This window comes from Drosophila sechellia, chromosome 3R (assembly GCF_004382195.2).
Source record: "Drosophila sechellia strain sech25 chromosome 3R, ASM438219v1, whole genome shotgun sequence".
In the NCBI taxonomy this organism is placed as follows: Eukaryota; Metazoa; Arthropoda; class Insecta; order Diptera; family Drosophilidae; genus Drosophila; species Drosophila sechellia.
In genome coordinates this window covers 9,434,649-9,450,796 of record NC_045952.1, presented here as the reverse complement: position 1 = coordinate 9,450,796, position 16,148 = coordinate 9,434,649, and the positions used below count along the sequence as shown (strand labels likewise).

The 16,148-nt window shown below is 42.5% G+C and overlaps 3 protein-coding genes across 3 annotated transcripts; 2 read left to right on the top strand and 1 right to left on the bottom strand.

The window, feature by feature from the left end:
* Nucleotides 1-72: 72 nt before the first annotated feature.
* Nucleotides 73-6,448, top strand: LOC6619101 (zinc finger protein squeeze). The gene is made up of 3 exons (XM_002043305.2): nt 73-761; nt 3,677-4,231; nt 4,455-6,448. Exons 2-3 carry the CDS (start codon nt 3,866-3,868, stop codon nt 5,694-5,696), a joined length of 1,608 nt encoding a protein of 535 aa, XP_002043341.1. The 5' UTR covers nt 73-761; nt 3,677-3,865; the 3' UTR covers nt 5,697-6,448.
* A 6,251-nt stretch (nt 6,449-12,699) lies between these two features.
* Nucleotides 12,700-13,750, top strand: LOC6619100. Its single transcript, XM_002043304.2, has one exon. The coding sequence runs from the start codon at nt 12,816-12,818 to the stop codon at nt 13,695-13,697; it is 882 nt and encodes a 293-aa protein (XP_002043340.1). The 5' UTR covers nt 12,700-12,815; the 3' UTR covers nt 13,698-13,750.
* A 51-nt stretch (nt 13,751-13,801) lies between these two features.
* LOC6619099 (BRCA1-associated protein) lies at nt 13,802-16,067 on the bottom strand. Its single transcript, XM_002043303.2, has 5 exons — nt 15,889-16,067; nt 15,477-15,825; nt 15,244-15,414; nt 14,396-15,187; nt 13,802-14,334 (listed from the first exon to the last, which is right to left on the bottom strand). Exons 1-5 carry the CDS (start codon nt 15,947-15,949, stop codon nt 14,040-14,042), a joined length of 1,668 nt encoding a protein of 555 aa, XP_002043339.1. The 5' UTR covers nt 15,950-16,067; the 3' UTR covers nt 13,802-14,039.
* Nucleotides 16,068-16,148: the final 81 nt, after the last annotated feature.

The window sequence follows — 16,148 nt, the reverse complement described above, 5'->3', positions numbered from 1 at the left end:
GATGAGAGCGAAAAACAACTTCTGAAAAAAGACGCTCTTCGCTGTGATTTTTTTCAGTCAGTTTTTCGACGGTCGTGAACACGAACAGTTATTCTAGCTCCTCCTGTCTGCTGCTTCTGTTGGTGTTTTTTGCGTTTGCCGCGACGTAAACAACCGAAGAGCGGAGCTTACGCCCCCAACTGCTCCAGCTCCACGCCCCCCTCGCAACGTGCTCGTTGTAATTGCAATTAATCGTTGTTGGCCGCCGAAAAAAGTAAAATTTCGGGAGTCCGATACAAGAAGGGCAAAAAAGCACAAGTGCAGAAAAAACAAAAAAAAAAAAAACATAAGCTTGCCGTGTGAGTGCGTTGGTGTGTATGAGTGTGTGTATTTTTGGCGTGCGCGGCCATTTTTTCTTGTTGCCACTCGAGAGTCTCTTTTGTGTGCGAAAGAGAGGCCCGACTGCAAAGAACGTAGCAAACTACGCAAATCCCACTAAATTCGCTAATTTTCGCTAAATAAATCAATCGCGGGGGGGTGCCTAAAAACAAACAAAAGTACGAAAATAGAGTGCCGCAGACCACAAACAAATTACCTGCGCCAGTGTGTGTGAGTGTGTCAGTGTGCGAAACAGGCAAGCTACCAGGCGGGCTCCCACCCACAATCAGTCGGCGAACACGTGCTCCAAAATATCAACAAAAGTTGGCCCACAAACATAAAAAAGGGGACCGCGACTGCATCCGAGACCCGAACGCCGGAACACAAAAGGCACTTTCAAATTGGTAAGTACTTTGTGCCGCACGAGCATGTTGTATTTATTTGCCTTATTGGTCAAACACACTTGCGATTGCGGTGTTTGTTTCTCTTTCCCGCGCTCACGCACAGTGGTCATTCGTCATTATTGTAAGATTTTTAAAAGATCCTCAAGAAATACTAATTCTTATGGCTTTAAAGATGTTTTTTTTTTGCGAATCATGAATATATTTTATATTAATAAAAGAGAAAACTTTTTCTTTTACCCATATAAATTTAGAGGATATAATGTTAATACATTTACATTTAATAAGTGCTATCAGCGAAATTTTTGATAGATAAACAAATCAATAATGAATTCAAGTTTACGCTTTCTTCAAAAATTAATACAATTGCAACTACACATATTAGATATTCCAGAATATTACGCTTTCTAAATAAATCCTTTATATATTAATCGTGGTTCAGAAAGAATAATTTAAATCCAAATAGCACATTTTTTCTAACCTCAATTGATTTACCATTTATTTGAATTTGTTAAGACTCTATATCCTATTTTATTTCAAAATAATTAATATCACAATTTTTAAGTGTTTGCCCAGTGTCCCACTGGTCAAATACTTATTATTTCCTTATTTCGAATCTTCGCTATTTGGGGAATAAGTCAAAACCTTTAAACTTCAAACATTTGTAAGCCGAATGCGGCGACTGTCAACAAATAATTAAACCAGAATAATTTGAAAAGCGTTTTGCAGTCGTGCCGCACTACTTGACCATTCGTTTTGTCGCTTGTTTGACTTTTTATGCTCGTTCCCATTCATTTGGTGGCGGTTTTTTTTTTCATTCGTGTTTGTGTGTCGACGTCTTTTTATCTTCCACTTTTTTCGTACTCATCAAATATTCGCTTCTTTTTTCGCACACATGTCGCCCCCAACAAAAGAGAGTGAGAGAGCAGTCCGATTGCGGTTGTTGCGCTGTGTTGTTGTTGTTGTCCGCTCGCTGGTTTGTTTATGCTCGCTCTTTGCTCTCTTTTGTTTTCAGCTGCTCGCGCTCAATTAATTTTCGTTGATTCTTTTTTTGTGTGTAGGTTTTTTGTGTATACCATTTTATTTATACGCTTTTCGGGCTTCTCTTTCTCGTGTTTTTCTTTTTTGGGGTTTTCTTTTATTTTTGTTGTATTTGACCGATTGCGTTTATTTATCCCCCATTTCCCCATTTGCATTTATTATGTTGAGCGGGCAATATTCCGTGTTTCTGGATCTGTTGTTACACGATTACGAGTCCGGCTTCTGTTTTATGTTGCTCGCCACTTTCGCTTATTTCATATTGCAAATGTTTGTTCGGCAAACAATTGTTTGCTTGTCGCCCCGTCTCGCTCTAAATGTGCGCAACAAGCGAGTGGCGCGTCCTTTTATTTTCTGCATTACATTGCCACCCTCCTCCTCTCGTTCCTCCTACCCTGAATTCCTGCTGCCATGCTGTTCAATTGTCCAACGTCAGCATATCCAACAACAACAAAAATAACAAAAGCAGAACCGGTTATTTTGACCAGGCAAAACAAAAAAAGCCAAAAACCAAAAATTGAATTTACCTCTGACGTCAACACCCACCCGACCAAAAGGTCGTATTCAAATTCGCGCTCAAAATAGAGTTTCCATTTCACAAGACCTAAATTTGCGATTTACTTGCAATTATTTATTTTTAATGCGTTATATGTATAACCAATCTTGTTTAAATACATAATTATGCAGTGCTTGGATTTTAAAACTATATTTTGTATCAAAGTAATGTCCCATTATTAATATTAAATTAGTTTCAAGCTAAAATTGAAACCCTTTTGCAAATCGGAGTCTAATATTGACATTTTCTAGTGAAGATTAATGCCCATGATTATCAATTCGTTTTGAGTAATGACTTTTGCTTGTTTAGTAGAAATAATAATACAAACATGTGTGTTTGTAAAATTTCAAATTGTTCGTATGTTTGCATTAGTGCACTAAAATTTTTAAATATTTTTAAAACAACGCATTTAATGTATAAAAATAATTGCGACGCATTGTTATTCAGCGAATTATCAATTATTCATCCAGCTGAAATATTTAAACGCCGTTAATTTTATCATTTAATTTTATCTCTACGTATTCCTATTAAATACGTTTCCGTTTTGATTCAACGAGCAACAATTTCTTAAATAGATATTCTATTCTAAGAAAATTGACCATTTTTACGTAATTTAAAGTATAATCTTATGAATACTTTTTAACTTTGACTTAATATTAGTATGGAATACATTCTTTTCATGTGTTTTTTACTGTTGTCTGGAAAATTTTAACCAATTAATTTTGGGATTACAGCCCAAGAGCATCAGTGGACCATTGGAAACCCAGTTGCATGGCCCTAAAAAGTGGCAAAGATGTAGTTGCATTCAGTTCTCGAGGTTGTTGACACGTTCCGTTGGCGCCCCTGACGTTTTTTTGCCTTTTTCGCCTTTTTTTTATGCCAGCCCATCGTCACCTGCCCACAGAGTAACCGCGATTTTGGTTCTTCGGGCCAGAATGCGATTCCATTTCGCTTTCCATCTGGTGGTTGTCACCAACAATTTCTGGCCGCAAGCGCCTTTTTTGTTTATCTTGTGACTTTTTTCGTTGACTAACTCTTTTTTGCCCGGCATTGTTATTAATTCTCTACGCTTTTTGCGCCCCATTGGCAACTTTTTACTGGGTTGCAGCAGTTGTGCTTTCAGTCAGTCACTTCTGCGCGCAGCACGTTTAATTCACAAACAATTAATTAATTCATGCATATTTATGTTAATGTGCAGAAATTAATGTACCCAACGGCGGGGAGTGGAGCGGCCAAGTGGCGGAATCGAAAAGTAGTTTAAGCACTTGTGCCGACTGGGCACAAATTTGTGGATTCAAGAATTACAATATTTCTGTACTTTCAGCACAAAAACGCGCCGAGTTGTGTAAGCCCGCCGCCAGTGAAGTGTCGACTCCCCGGCGACGAAGACCGCAGCTATATTCCAGTAGCCAGTACCGCATAGGATCGTTTCGTCGCTGACCACGCCCCCAAACTGGACGCCCGCACCATCGCCTACCGCCCGCTGACCCTTGGCGGCCACCAGACGCCGCTTATGGCCGAACTGCCGACGGCGCCGAACGGCGTCCCCAGCGGCGATTATCTGCACCGCTCCATCGATCAGCTGCGTTCGCTGGGTCACCTGACCACCGCCCAACTGGTCCACGACTACAAGCCCTTCAACATTAGCGAATTCCGGCAGAATGTCGCTGAGCGACTGGACTACTCGCTGAAGAACGGCCTCGTGCAGCACCAACAGCAAATGATCATGGAACAGCAGCCACATCCCGACCAGCAGCAGCAGCAGCAGCAGCATCTGCACCACCCACAGCAGCAGCAGCAGCAGCACCCGCCGCAGCTGAAGGTCAGCTACAGTGCGCCCAACTCGCCGCCAACTCCCCACGAGCAGCAGGAACAGAAGGTAATCACATATTCCAATACAGGATCCTGCTAAAATAGCATCTCTTTACACACATATTACACAATATCCTTATCATATTGTTATGCAAAAAGTATACCTCATATACAAGTATGCCTGGATATGGATTCATATGATTAATCTGTAATAGCATATTAGAGATATTACCCATTCATCTCTTAGTCGATACTAAACGATACCCTTAAAACCTTCTATGTACTTTCAGTACGACCCGAATCGATCGCCGCCGCGTCAGCAGATGAGCAGCGCCAGCGGCAGTGGCAGCAACGGATCCTCGCCTGAGGAGGAAAGCCGCCGGGGAGACGGCGATCAGGCCAAGCCCTACAAGTGCGGCTCGTGCAGCAAGTCCTTTGCCAACTCCTCGTACTTGTCGCAGCACACGCGGATCCACCTGGGGATCAAGCCGTACCGCTGCGAGATCTGTCAGCGCAAGTTCACGCAATTGTCGCACCTGCAGCAGCACATCCGTACGCATACGGGTGACAAACCGTACAAATGCCGGCACGCCGGATGCCCGAAGGCCTTCTCGCAGCTATCCAATCTGCAGTCACACTCGCGTTGCCATCAGACCGACAAGCCGTTCAAGTGCAACTCCTGCTACAAGTGCTTCAGCGACGAGATGACCCTGCTGGAGCACATTCCCAAGCACAAGGACTCCAAGCACCTGAAGACGCACATCTGCAATTTGTGTGGCAAGTCGTATACGCAAGAGACCTACCTTCAGAAACATCTGCAGAAGCACGCAGAGAAGGCGGAGAAGCAGCAGCAACGGCACACGACCCAGGTGGCTGCCCACCAGCAGCACGTACCGGCAAGCGGAATTGGCTTGAATCTGCAGCGCCAGGCCATGAACGATGTGAATGCCGCGTATTGGGCCAAAATGGGCGCAGACAGTGCGGCGGCTTCGCTGGCGGAAGCCATTCAGCAGCAGTTGCCGCAGGCCGGCGGTCAGCCGTATGGCAACTTTGCCACCCTGCAGCAGCAGCATCAGCAACAGCAGCAGGAACTGCTGCATCATCAGCGATTGGCGGACACGCCGGGCCATTCGCACAGTCCCCACGAGGAGGCCGCGGGCGAGGATCTCGTCCTCCGCCAGTCCACACCGCAACATCACCTTCAGCAGCAGCAGCAGCAACAGCAGCAGGCCCAGCAGCAACAACAAGCGCAGCACCAGCCATCGCTTGGAAACTCGGCCTTTACTCCACTGTCGGCGACAGTGGCTCCACCGCCACATCTTCAACAGCATCGCGGTCCGCCAGGGTCCGCCGCTGCCTATCTGTATCAGCAGAATGCGGCGGCAGCAGCAGCGGCGTTTCCCACACAGCTCATCTCGCTTCACCAGATCCGGAACTATGCCCATCAGCCAGGAGCGGCGGGCCTCATCGCTAGCGATCATCTCACCTTGGGCCTGAGCGCTGTCAATGCCGCCAAAGAAAAGGCGCAATAGTACAGGCCGCCAGGTCGGGGCCAAAAGAGGCAGCAACGATGACATTAGCTTAGGGTCAACGTTTAAGTTGGTATGGATACAAGAGCGTGGTATTTTATGCTCTTTGAATCCATACCAATTGAAACACTGAAAGTAAAATAAGTTACTCATAGTTTCCAGTTGGCAGTGGCGTAGGAGCTGGGATTGTACTGGTTTCTCTTAAGCATCCTTCCAACTTCCAAATTCATCATAAAACTTGTATACGATTCGGTCAAAATCAACTCCATCACTGCCCAAAACCCATAAGAAAATCAACTGCAATCCTATAGCTTCTGTGCTATTTCCAACTGCCATATGAAAGTAATATGTAATATCTAGATCAACTCAGGATTTTAAATACGATATTTATGCCCACTTTTAGATATCTATAAGCAATATTCAAATTAAAACCTTGAACTATATAAATAAGTCGATTTTAAATAGTTCACAGTTTTATTTTCAACTAGGAGCAGTACAAAGTACAGCGATAAACCTAATTATATTATTATTATAATGATATATTTTTATTTATATTATAGTGTACATAGATGTATGTAAATTGTGCTGTACATTTAAACGTATCAACATTTATCTAGGACCCTAGATATTTCTAATTTATCAACTAACTAGTGGACTAAGGACATTTTCTACTTCTTAGGCCAGCTGAAAGAGAAATAGATTTGAAAATGCATGTACAATTCAACCAATAAAGATTGTAACTATTTATAAAAGTATTTGCTGTGGTGTATCAAGCTTTCCTCAGGATTTGCATTTTCATTAGCAAATCAAAGCGGATCGAATTAATGCAACGATCCAGAAAAATGCAACCTAATCCGCTTAGCGACCTTAAGAAGAACACCTTTGTGCCCGAGGCGACATAAGAGATTTATGTTCACCCCATATAATCTGAGTCTGTGTATCCACAGGGAAATGAGTGGCTACGATCGTATCCGAAGTTTGTCTTTAAATTTCTCTCACTCGCAGCTGCTGTTCGTTCGACTTAAGAATGTGACAGTGGCGTTGCTTAGGGGGTCTCAACCCTCGCTAAAAAGTACCTCTCAGACGAAGAATCGTCATCGAAATAGCCAAGTAATGATTGATGACTGATTGGGTCTTGGATTTTCGGCTGATCGACTCGGAGATTAATGGCAATGATTCATCTGACTTGATTCGCATTCAGTTTCTGGGTATTTCATACGGGTTTTTCATACCTGATATAAAACTAGTTCATCGAAGTCTTCTTCAGCAGTCACGATTTGTAACTTCAAAACGGCCAAGTACTTAGGAAACTAGTAGATCAACAATTTTATGATAAGTTGAGATGGCAGGTGATGAAATTATGAAGATCCAAAAGATTGAAGATTGACGGATTAGTACATTGATGTTTTTTTATGAAAGACAAGGGAACTTCACGCAGTTCATGAATATCTGTGAAGTGTACCTATATATAAGAGTTAAGACAACGAATTTCATAGCTAATTAATAAAACAATAAATTAAGAAATCCCACACGAAACCAGTTTAAGTTGTTAACAGGTACTTTTTTCTTTATTATATTTTATTTCTCTTTATTTATGTTTATTTTCTGTTTGCCTCCGTCTTTTTGCTGAACGAAGCGTTGAATGGAATTATAAATAGCAGCAAATTGTGTTAAACACACACAAAAAAAAAAAGAAAAGAAACTTCTTTTTATGATCTTTTCATGCCGCAAATAAAAACGAAATAAACATAAACTCTACTAAATAGGTCATAAAATTGGCCAAACAAAGGGGATTGTGTGAGTGCAGAATAGACACCCACAAAGAGTTAGGGCAACGACAATGAAGCTGATAGAGTTGTGAACTCCCTAAAAAGGATTTCGAGCAATTGTCCTTTTGTCAACACAGATCGTTGTCCTTTGGCAAGGATTGTGCGAATATTGGGCACGATCCTTTGGCGAATGAGGAAAATGATGCTCTCGAGGGCCAAACTAGGATCGCTGACAATAAACCAACAAATCATCAAAGCAGAGTTGCCAAACACACCGCAAAGGACAAAGGACGCGGACAAAGGATTCCCGATACCCGATATAATCGATCATTTGGCAGTTTTGCAAAATGCTTAACAAAGAGGCCACACAATGCAAAAAATTGAGTTGAAGGGGCAAAGTTTTTAGCACATCGAACCCTTTTCGCTTCGAGGGCTCTGCTACGCAATGTTTGCCAATAATTTAATTGATAAATGATTTGATTTCTGCCAGCCATCGTCATCGATCACAAAAGCAGTGAGGCATTGAAGTTTCTCCTCCATTCGATTAGCATATCAATGCGCATTATTATAGATGCACTAATGATGAGGCGATTCTTTGGTGGTTATTGTCCCGCTGCTCGATCTTCGGGGTGGCTCCTCAGCTCCTTGCCCTTGCTCCTGTCTTGTCTCTGGGTGCTGAAATCATCACGGCTCCGTCCGTTGTGCGTCTCATCAGAGGCTTTGTTATGCTAACTATGAGAAAAAAAAAATGTGGCCGAGGATCTTCAGGAGAGCCACGGTATCCTTGGGCCTGGGACTGTCACTTTTACTTGCTGCTTGATCGATATGATAATTAGAATGCAGTGCCCGCCAGCAGTTAGGACTCATCCTTGCGATGATGCCATCTGTCTGGGGCACAAGGAAACTTTCCCAGCGTGATCACTAAAAAACGTGGATAGCTTCAGCTGGCATGTCAAATTAAATTTCACAGTACTTAAAACGACTATTTATGTTTTAAGGCACTACTCTTTGATTATAAAAATAAGGCAGTATGAGAAAAGCAAGCGTAAGATATCTTAAGTATAATCCATATCTTTATCTTTATATGATATTAACTTAAAAAACTTAAATTTAAGCAGAATTATCTTCACATTAAAACGAGTTTGAAGGCTTACAGTATTTTGCATCAGTTTTATACCATCTGCATTAAAGAAATCCCAAGCAATTGATTGATTTCAAAAGATAGTTTCATTTAATTTTGCTTGGGCTATTATAAATTCCCCTTTCCCTTTTTCTCCCAGTGCAGTGCAATCAATTTATCAGTTTTTTTTTTTGTTTTTGGGCAGGGCATTATGCAAACGACTGGCATTTGAATATTGTCTATGGGTTTTCAATGCCAAGAGATCATTTCGGTGCAGCAGAAAGGCGTCATCAAAGGCATCAATAGATTTATGGTTTCTAAACTCCAGACCCAGAAATCAAAACACACACACCAGTTGGGGTGGCTGAAAGGAGATAGGGTCCGATCATCAGGGGTTGCACACAAAACAAAACATCCGGGGATCCGCGAAAGGAAAACCTTTCACCCCAGCGAAGGTCCTTGTTTTAGCATAAGAAAAGGATTCGCTTTTCTCTCTCTCATAACCCGTTTGCGAGTGGCATTTAGTCGCCTCGATCGGCATTCAGCGATTCTTTGGGATAAACTATTTATGAAATTATTAAACAATGCGCACAATATGCGGATACACTCCACCGATTAGCTCGGCATCGCAGAGAATGGAAGGTGTGTATGTTTTTCCCATAACTTCTTGTTCCTGCGGCATTTGCATTTTGGCCTTTTGCCCCAGCTCCTTGCCAATTTGGTTGGCATTGTGATCCGCGGTATTGTTCGATTCTAATAAGGTGCGATATTGTGAAATTTGATGCGATTTTCGTTAGCTATTCTTATTGCCATATTGGCACCCTTTCGCCCGAGTTCATATCATATCATATATATTCGCACACTGGAACTGGAGGGCACACTCTGCTCCTATTGTTGAGGTTTGTGGTGGGCCCGTGTTTGGATTGATTGTTATGTAATTGAGATCCTTGAGCGAATATTGGCATATTGCAAAAAAATAAAAAGGTTTGAGGCATTTTAATTAAATGGTTTAGTTTGTGATATATGAGTATTTGAATAGCATATTATTAATAGCATGTCCTGGCATTGGAAATAGGATCTGTAAACTTTATTTATAATGCGTTTCCTTTTCTCCAAAAGAAGTCATTTATGATCCCAAACTAACAGATGTTGGATAAAGGTTTAAATTTTCACGCATTTTAATTCCCTTTTCACTTCTTTTTTTAATGAGAAAAAGGGTTCTTATTGATGGGGAGATGCACGATAAAACAATTTACATTAACGCTTTTTAGTTTGCTGTTTATTTACAATTTGAAAAGATTTTAATAAAAAATGCACAACGCTGTGATTGTAAATTAATTTTTTCCATTATCACAACATTTTTATCGCTTTTACAATTTTCCCATGATTTTCGCTTTTTGCTTAAACTCAGTTAAAAAATTACGTTGCCAGGATAACTTTTTTTCAAAAAGGCGAATCAAACACTTAACGTTTTTTACAATTACTCAACAAAACCCCAATTTTTTTCCTCTAGCATTTACAATTTACAATTCAAATATTTGACATCCAACACGTGTTAAAATTGTGAAAAAAGGCGGTTTCAATCAAAAGACAAAAAACAAAAATTAACTGCGCAATTGAAAGACATTAAATTGGAAACAGGATTTTGCCCTAAAATGACGCAGTAACATTTATTTAATTAACATTTCCGCACCGCCTTTTTTTCAAAGTGAAAAAAAACCTGGAAATAGGTACTAAAAAAACGGATAAAAAACTACAGTAACAAGATTTTAAGATCCTTTTCATCAAAACGAAGCAAAAAACTTGTCACGCAGGAAAAAAGCTGAACTCCAATTATAAACGACTTTTTTCGGTAGTCAAGCATAAAAAATTTGGGAAACTGAACAAAAAAATGGGCTAAAAAACTGATGCGCCCAATATAATAGGGGCTGCAAGGATGAGCATGCGTCCTGATGATTTTTTTCTTCCCGTCCTTTTGGGTGCGGACTCAAAAAAAAACGTCGTCCAAAAAAATATGCAACGGGCGGCATTTGGTTACCTAATTTGAATATTTGGCGCTGGAAATTTTCTCACGATTTTTTGTGTTCTCCCTGCCAGGTTACCCACAAGGCTGAAAGACACGCTGCGTTCAGGGTGACGATCAAGGATGAAGGACTCGCACAAAGACGCAGACGCCAGAAGACAAGGAGCTGAAAAAAATCCGTCTTTTTTTGCCTCATTTCCATGCGGAAGCGTTTCGTTGCCGAAGCACCAAGGGTGCCAGGACAAAAGGACGAAAGGATGCCTTAATTTATGCACAACACGTTCGCGGATCGGACGCCGCCAGTTGTCCTCAAAGGGTTGAAGCGCTGATCCTGTCCCAGGACATAGCCCGCATTTGCATACGTGATCGAGGAGCAGGAGAAGGGTGCGTCTCGCAGGACTCGCAGGGTCAAACATCATTTTTCATTTATTCTCCGCAAAAAAAAGAGGTAGAAACGAAAAAAATCGTTGTGCTTTCGAATAGAAAAATACGTAAATTATTTAAATACATTTTTTTCACGCCATTTTTCAGAGTCCTGCGCATTAGGAAGTCCTGCGAGCTCTGAAGCATCAGCATCCTTAGCGAACTGGGTCACTTTTCTATGTAAATGGGAAGAGGATAAGGAAGAGGGACCCACCCCGAGATCCGCCCTGCCATCCTGGCACATCCTTTTGATCGGTCGTCCTTTTCTTCACATCTGTGGTCCTTCGCTTATTTGTTTATCTCTCCTTTGCATCCTCGTTCTTTGTATTCGCCCATTTGAAACGCCTTGGGCGAGTTTCTCAGTCAATATTTGCTCATTAGTCGCGATCTATAATTCTAATTATTATAATTTAGTACCCGATGGCAAATGAAAAATTGATCAAGCAGCTGTTTGAACCTGAAAGGGTTCGGTAACCTTTCGATTCATAAAGCATACAAATAGTTAAATGCATTTTTATTTTGCATTTTATGTAATGATCTGAAGCAAGTTAAAAATTACTTTTTTTTAAAATCCAAAAGTTTAAGATTAACTGCGATTGCCTTATGCATCAAATTTAAAACGAAATGAACTAACCCGTTGATTATTCCATGCTCGTCGCAGAAAATAAATCAAATTATACCCTTCACGGGTTAAACAAAATAATATCCATCAAATTCTTAAAGAAACCGAAAATTATGCAAAATTTATTCAAACGCTGAAATCAAAATTTCGCAAGCTCCAATCTTTGTTTTCTTCATATTGGGCTTTGTTGGCGAGAAATTAATTAAGTTACTTAATTACAGGTACAAGACGGTCAAAGGTCGATTCCCCTTACCTTTTGCATGTTCTCCTTATCTGCAAACAGGTTGACTTGTGCCAAAACTTAATTTTCGAAAGCTTTTCGATTGTCCATTAGTGGGAGTTGTGCAAGTAGTACCTTTTGGTATGCGACAACGAACATACCCTGTACCAAAATATTGTAGCTATTTATATAACTGTTACAAACTAATCCCAGAGGGTATCAATAAATGCAGAATACCCTACCTTTCGCTTAGATAAATTTGCGTTAGAAGAGACATAATGATTGATCGTGTGCCAATTGTAGACGAACCAAAAGTGGAAGCGCTTTGGGGGAGAAAGGGGAAGGGTTTGGGGGTTTGGGTTTTGTTTTGGGGGGAGACCATTAGGAAATTTATTTTATTTATTTTTGCTGTCTTTGTTCACTGCCAAATAAAATTCATTTTTATTTGCCTTCTTTATTCGTTTTTGTTGCTGTCGGTACGCAATTTAAGTGAATATATTCGGTTTCTAGTCAAACCGGTTCGAATTGGTCAGACTTTTTGGGAATTTGTAATTCAGCGTACTGATAAATCTTAGATATGTATATATATTTGTAGATAAGAACCAATCAATTTGGCAGCGATTAAGTAATTTTACATTTTTTTATGCACTTTTATTTCGCAAGTAAAACTGTTATTCGTTTATTTAACTATATTCAAGCAAAGAATCAATCTAACGATGAATAAGGATTTTTTTAGCCAAGAGTTATAAATAAAGTTCAACAATACATAATTTAAGCAATATTGTAATATTTCTATACTGTATTAAGTTATTGGAAAACAAAACTAAACTAAAACCCCAGTTAACTGCTAGAAAATTCTCCAAAAGTTCAAGAGTAAAGATTCACATAGACATATATTGTACATCTATTTTTTGTAAGAGTATTCTACCCAATTAATCCTTAAAAATGTTGGCCGGCTGCCCCGATGAGCTGCCCAATCCGCACAAGAACTGCCTGCACGAGATGCTCCAGGCGCTGATCTGCAACGACAACGATGTGAAGCGTTTGAACACGGAGCTGCGGAATCTTAATCTAGAGCTAAAGGCGGAGCTGGCCAAGATTAACAAGGCGAACCAGAAGTGCGCGCACGAGAAGAAGGGCAAGGTGGTTTGCGAGAGCACCGAGGATGTGACGAAGTTCGCCCAGCGGATCAATAGCCTGGAAGAGGTGAATGCGCACTTCACGCAGCGATGTGAGGGGATACGAAAGCGGCGGGACAACATCATCATCTATGCTCGCCAGTGCCTGTACGCCTACAACGAGGAGAAGTGCAAGTTCAAGTCGTTCCACGAGAACACGGTGGACTACATAAAGCGTACGGCGACACTCTCCCAGGATGCGGAGGTCATCCGGGCATGCGGAAAGGAGGTGTGTGAGCTGCATAAGCGTTTCGTGCGGGAGGTGGCCAAGCTGAAGAGCTGCGAGGCGGAGCTGCTGCCCTTCTTCAAGCTGCTCAAGGAATCCGATCCGAAGACCTACTGCGAGTGCTGCTGCTTCAAGGGTTACGACTGGATGCCCAAAAGCAAGAACCTGGAGGCCGTGGATGCAATGGCTGGCGAGATCAAGGAGCAGATGGGCGACGTGCTGGTCAGGGCCTTCGCCCAGCTGCACATTCATTCGCCGCAGGATCCACGCGCCTTCATTGCCGCCTATCTCATGAATCTTGATCGGAACGAGCAGGAAATGAAGGAGAAGCTCATGATTTTCCAAGCAGATCCAGCAGTGCAACCCCAGGAGCTTTCGGACCCCACATTCAATTGCGAGGATAATTGTCCGAAGGCAGAATGATATCATTATTTATCCACGATTGTATTCGAATAATAACTTTAAATTGGCGAACCAAGTACATCGAATTTATTGCCACCAGCGGAAATTATGAATTAAACAGCGGCTTTCTCCAAACATTTTATTAATTCAAAATAAACACGCAATACATTTCGGACATATGGGTTTCTATGTTTAAGAGTAGTAGTAAACATACACTAGTTATATTTAATCCTTAGGTTTTCGTTATACAAAGGAAATCACATATAGAGCTGTTATAAGCCTTAAATACTCGGTTTGCATAGCCATCTAAGATCGGGTAAGCAATGCAGCTTGAATATAAAGACGGCGAACGGTGGCTATGATCTATTTCTTGCGACGATTACCGCGCCGGCTGTTGGGATCCGGCTCCTTTTCTCCAATGCCTGTAATGGAGGCACCCGCTAGCTCGGAGTTGGCCATCTTTTGCTGATTGTCCAAGAAGAACATAATGTCGCGCAGCTGTTCCTTTAAGTCGGTCACCTCGGCGTCGTGGGTTTGCTTGAACTCATTGTACTGCTGTTCCAGGAGCTTGTATTTGCCGTGCCAGGAGCTCTGGTTGGTCTGCAGTGCCTTGGACAACTCACGCTCTTCGTTCAGCTGCTTCTGCACATCCTTTAGCCTAAAAGAGCACGAAATTGGTTAATATTCATTAACAACTGCGATGTGAATTAATTTCTTACTTAGCTGTATGCTGAGACAACTTGCGCTCCAGGTTGACCTTCTCTTTCTGCATGGTCTGCTGAAGCTGTTGAAGCTCGGTGACTTCTGTTTTGGCTTCGTTGGCAGTCGCCTTGTGGTTCTGCCACTCCTGCTCCAGCCGTTCCATTCGTTCCTCATAGTACTTGCGCTGTGTGTCCAACTGCGAGGTCAGCAGGTAGGTGAACTCCATCTGCATGGAGTCGATCTTTTCCTCGCGCTCATCTTTCTCGGTTTGCGATGCCACCAGTTTGCCGTCGGATTTGTTTTGAAATAGGCGATGCACGAAGTTGTCACCAGCATAGTCCCATACGCTTGAGGTGCCCAACTGCATGGCGAAGGTGTGATTTGTGGCCCGGTAGTGTGCAGCAGCATGGCCTCCTTGATAGCGTCCACAGCCCACATGTCCACAGATCAGGCAGATCCACAAGGAATCGGTGCCCTCACATTCCATGCACACGGAATCCTCGACCAGTCCAGGAGTTTGAACATGGCGGCACACCGGACAGGTGGAGTCACCCCACTTCATCAGGCAGCTGGCGTGAAAGGCGTGGTTGCACAATATGGTCAACACTCCATCCACGCTCTCGTCCATGCGCTCCAGGCACACTGGGCAGGTGGGTAGCTCGGTGTGTCCCATTGGTGGTGCTCCATTCTCGCTCCTCTCCACCTCTGATACCCAGACCGCATGGCACAGCGAGTCCGGTTCCAGTGAGTTGTAGGTACTGCCATTGTAGGACTTGTAGAACTCCAAAGCGGATTCATTCGAGCGGAATCTAAAAAAGGGAGATTGTATTAGTAAATATTCGTGAATCTTTAAATATCCACTTACTCCAGAAGCACCATGAACTGATTGGGGCTACCGTCTCGGACAATCTGGATGTGTTTGATCTCCGCATGACAGGGGGCAATAAAGTTCAGCAGATCGTGGCAGTTAAGAGTGGCTGGCACGGCCAGCAGGCAGAGTTGGTTAGACGGAGCTTCCTTGATGGCCTTGCGTTCGCTAAAACATACAAAAATAATGGTAAGTAAAATATTTAGTAGAATACCGCAGAGTTAACGCACTTCTTCTTGTAGAGATGGATAAGACCTTTGGTCACCTCGACGATGGGATTGCCGGAGAAGTACCCTATCTCCTGGGGGAAGTTGGAGGTGCTGGCTCCCGCCTGGCCATCATCGCCGCTCCGAGGAGTTATCTCCCGGGAGCTGCCCGCCGAGGGGCTGTTCACATGCTGCACGGCGGCTACCCAGTTCATCTCCTGCTGTCTGGGTTCACTCAATTCTCGCTTCCAACGCTGGTTGGTGTACGTTTCGATGATGATTTCGCGGGATTGGCGAAGTCCGCGGTCGCGTTCCCGCTCCTTGAGCACTCGAGGATTGGTTGGATGTTCGGCGGACACAGCTCCCTCAGAATCTGCTCGAAAATAAAGATATGCACTTTCTTTGTTCGAAGCTATCGTACTGCATTGAATTTTACCTGCACTGGGATCCAAATCCGTTTCGATCTTGATCACACACAGCGAAATGTTTTCTAGCATGACACGGGCATAATTTTCATTAGTTTTTATATAAAAAATAAGCCTAAAGACGGTTTAAAGGGTAATTTTCTATTTTACTGTGTGCGAAATGAGTTTGTTGTTTTTCTATGTGAACTAGTTCGCGCGGAGTGAAGAGCCATCGATTGCTTCACGTCAAAAGAGATAAGTTCAACAATCGCCTATCGATAATGCCTACCAA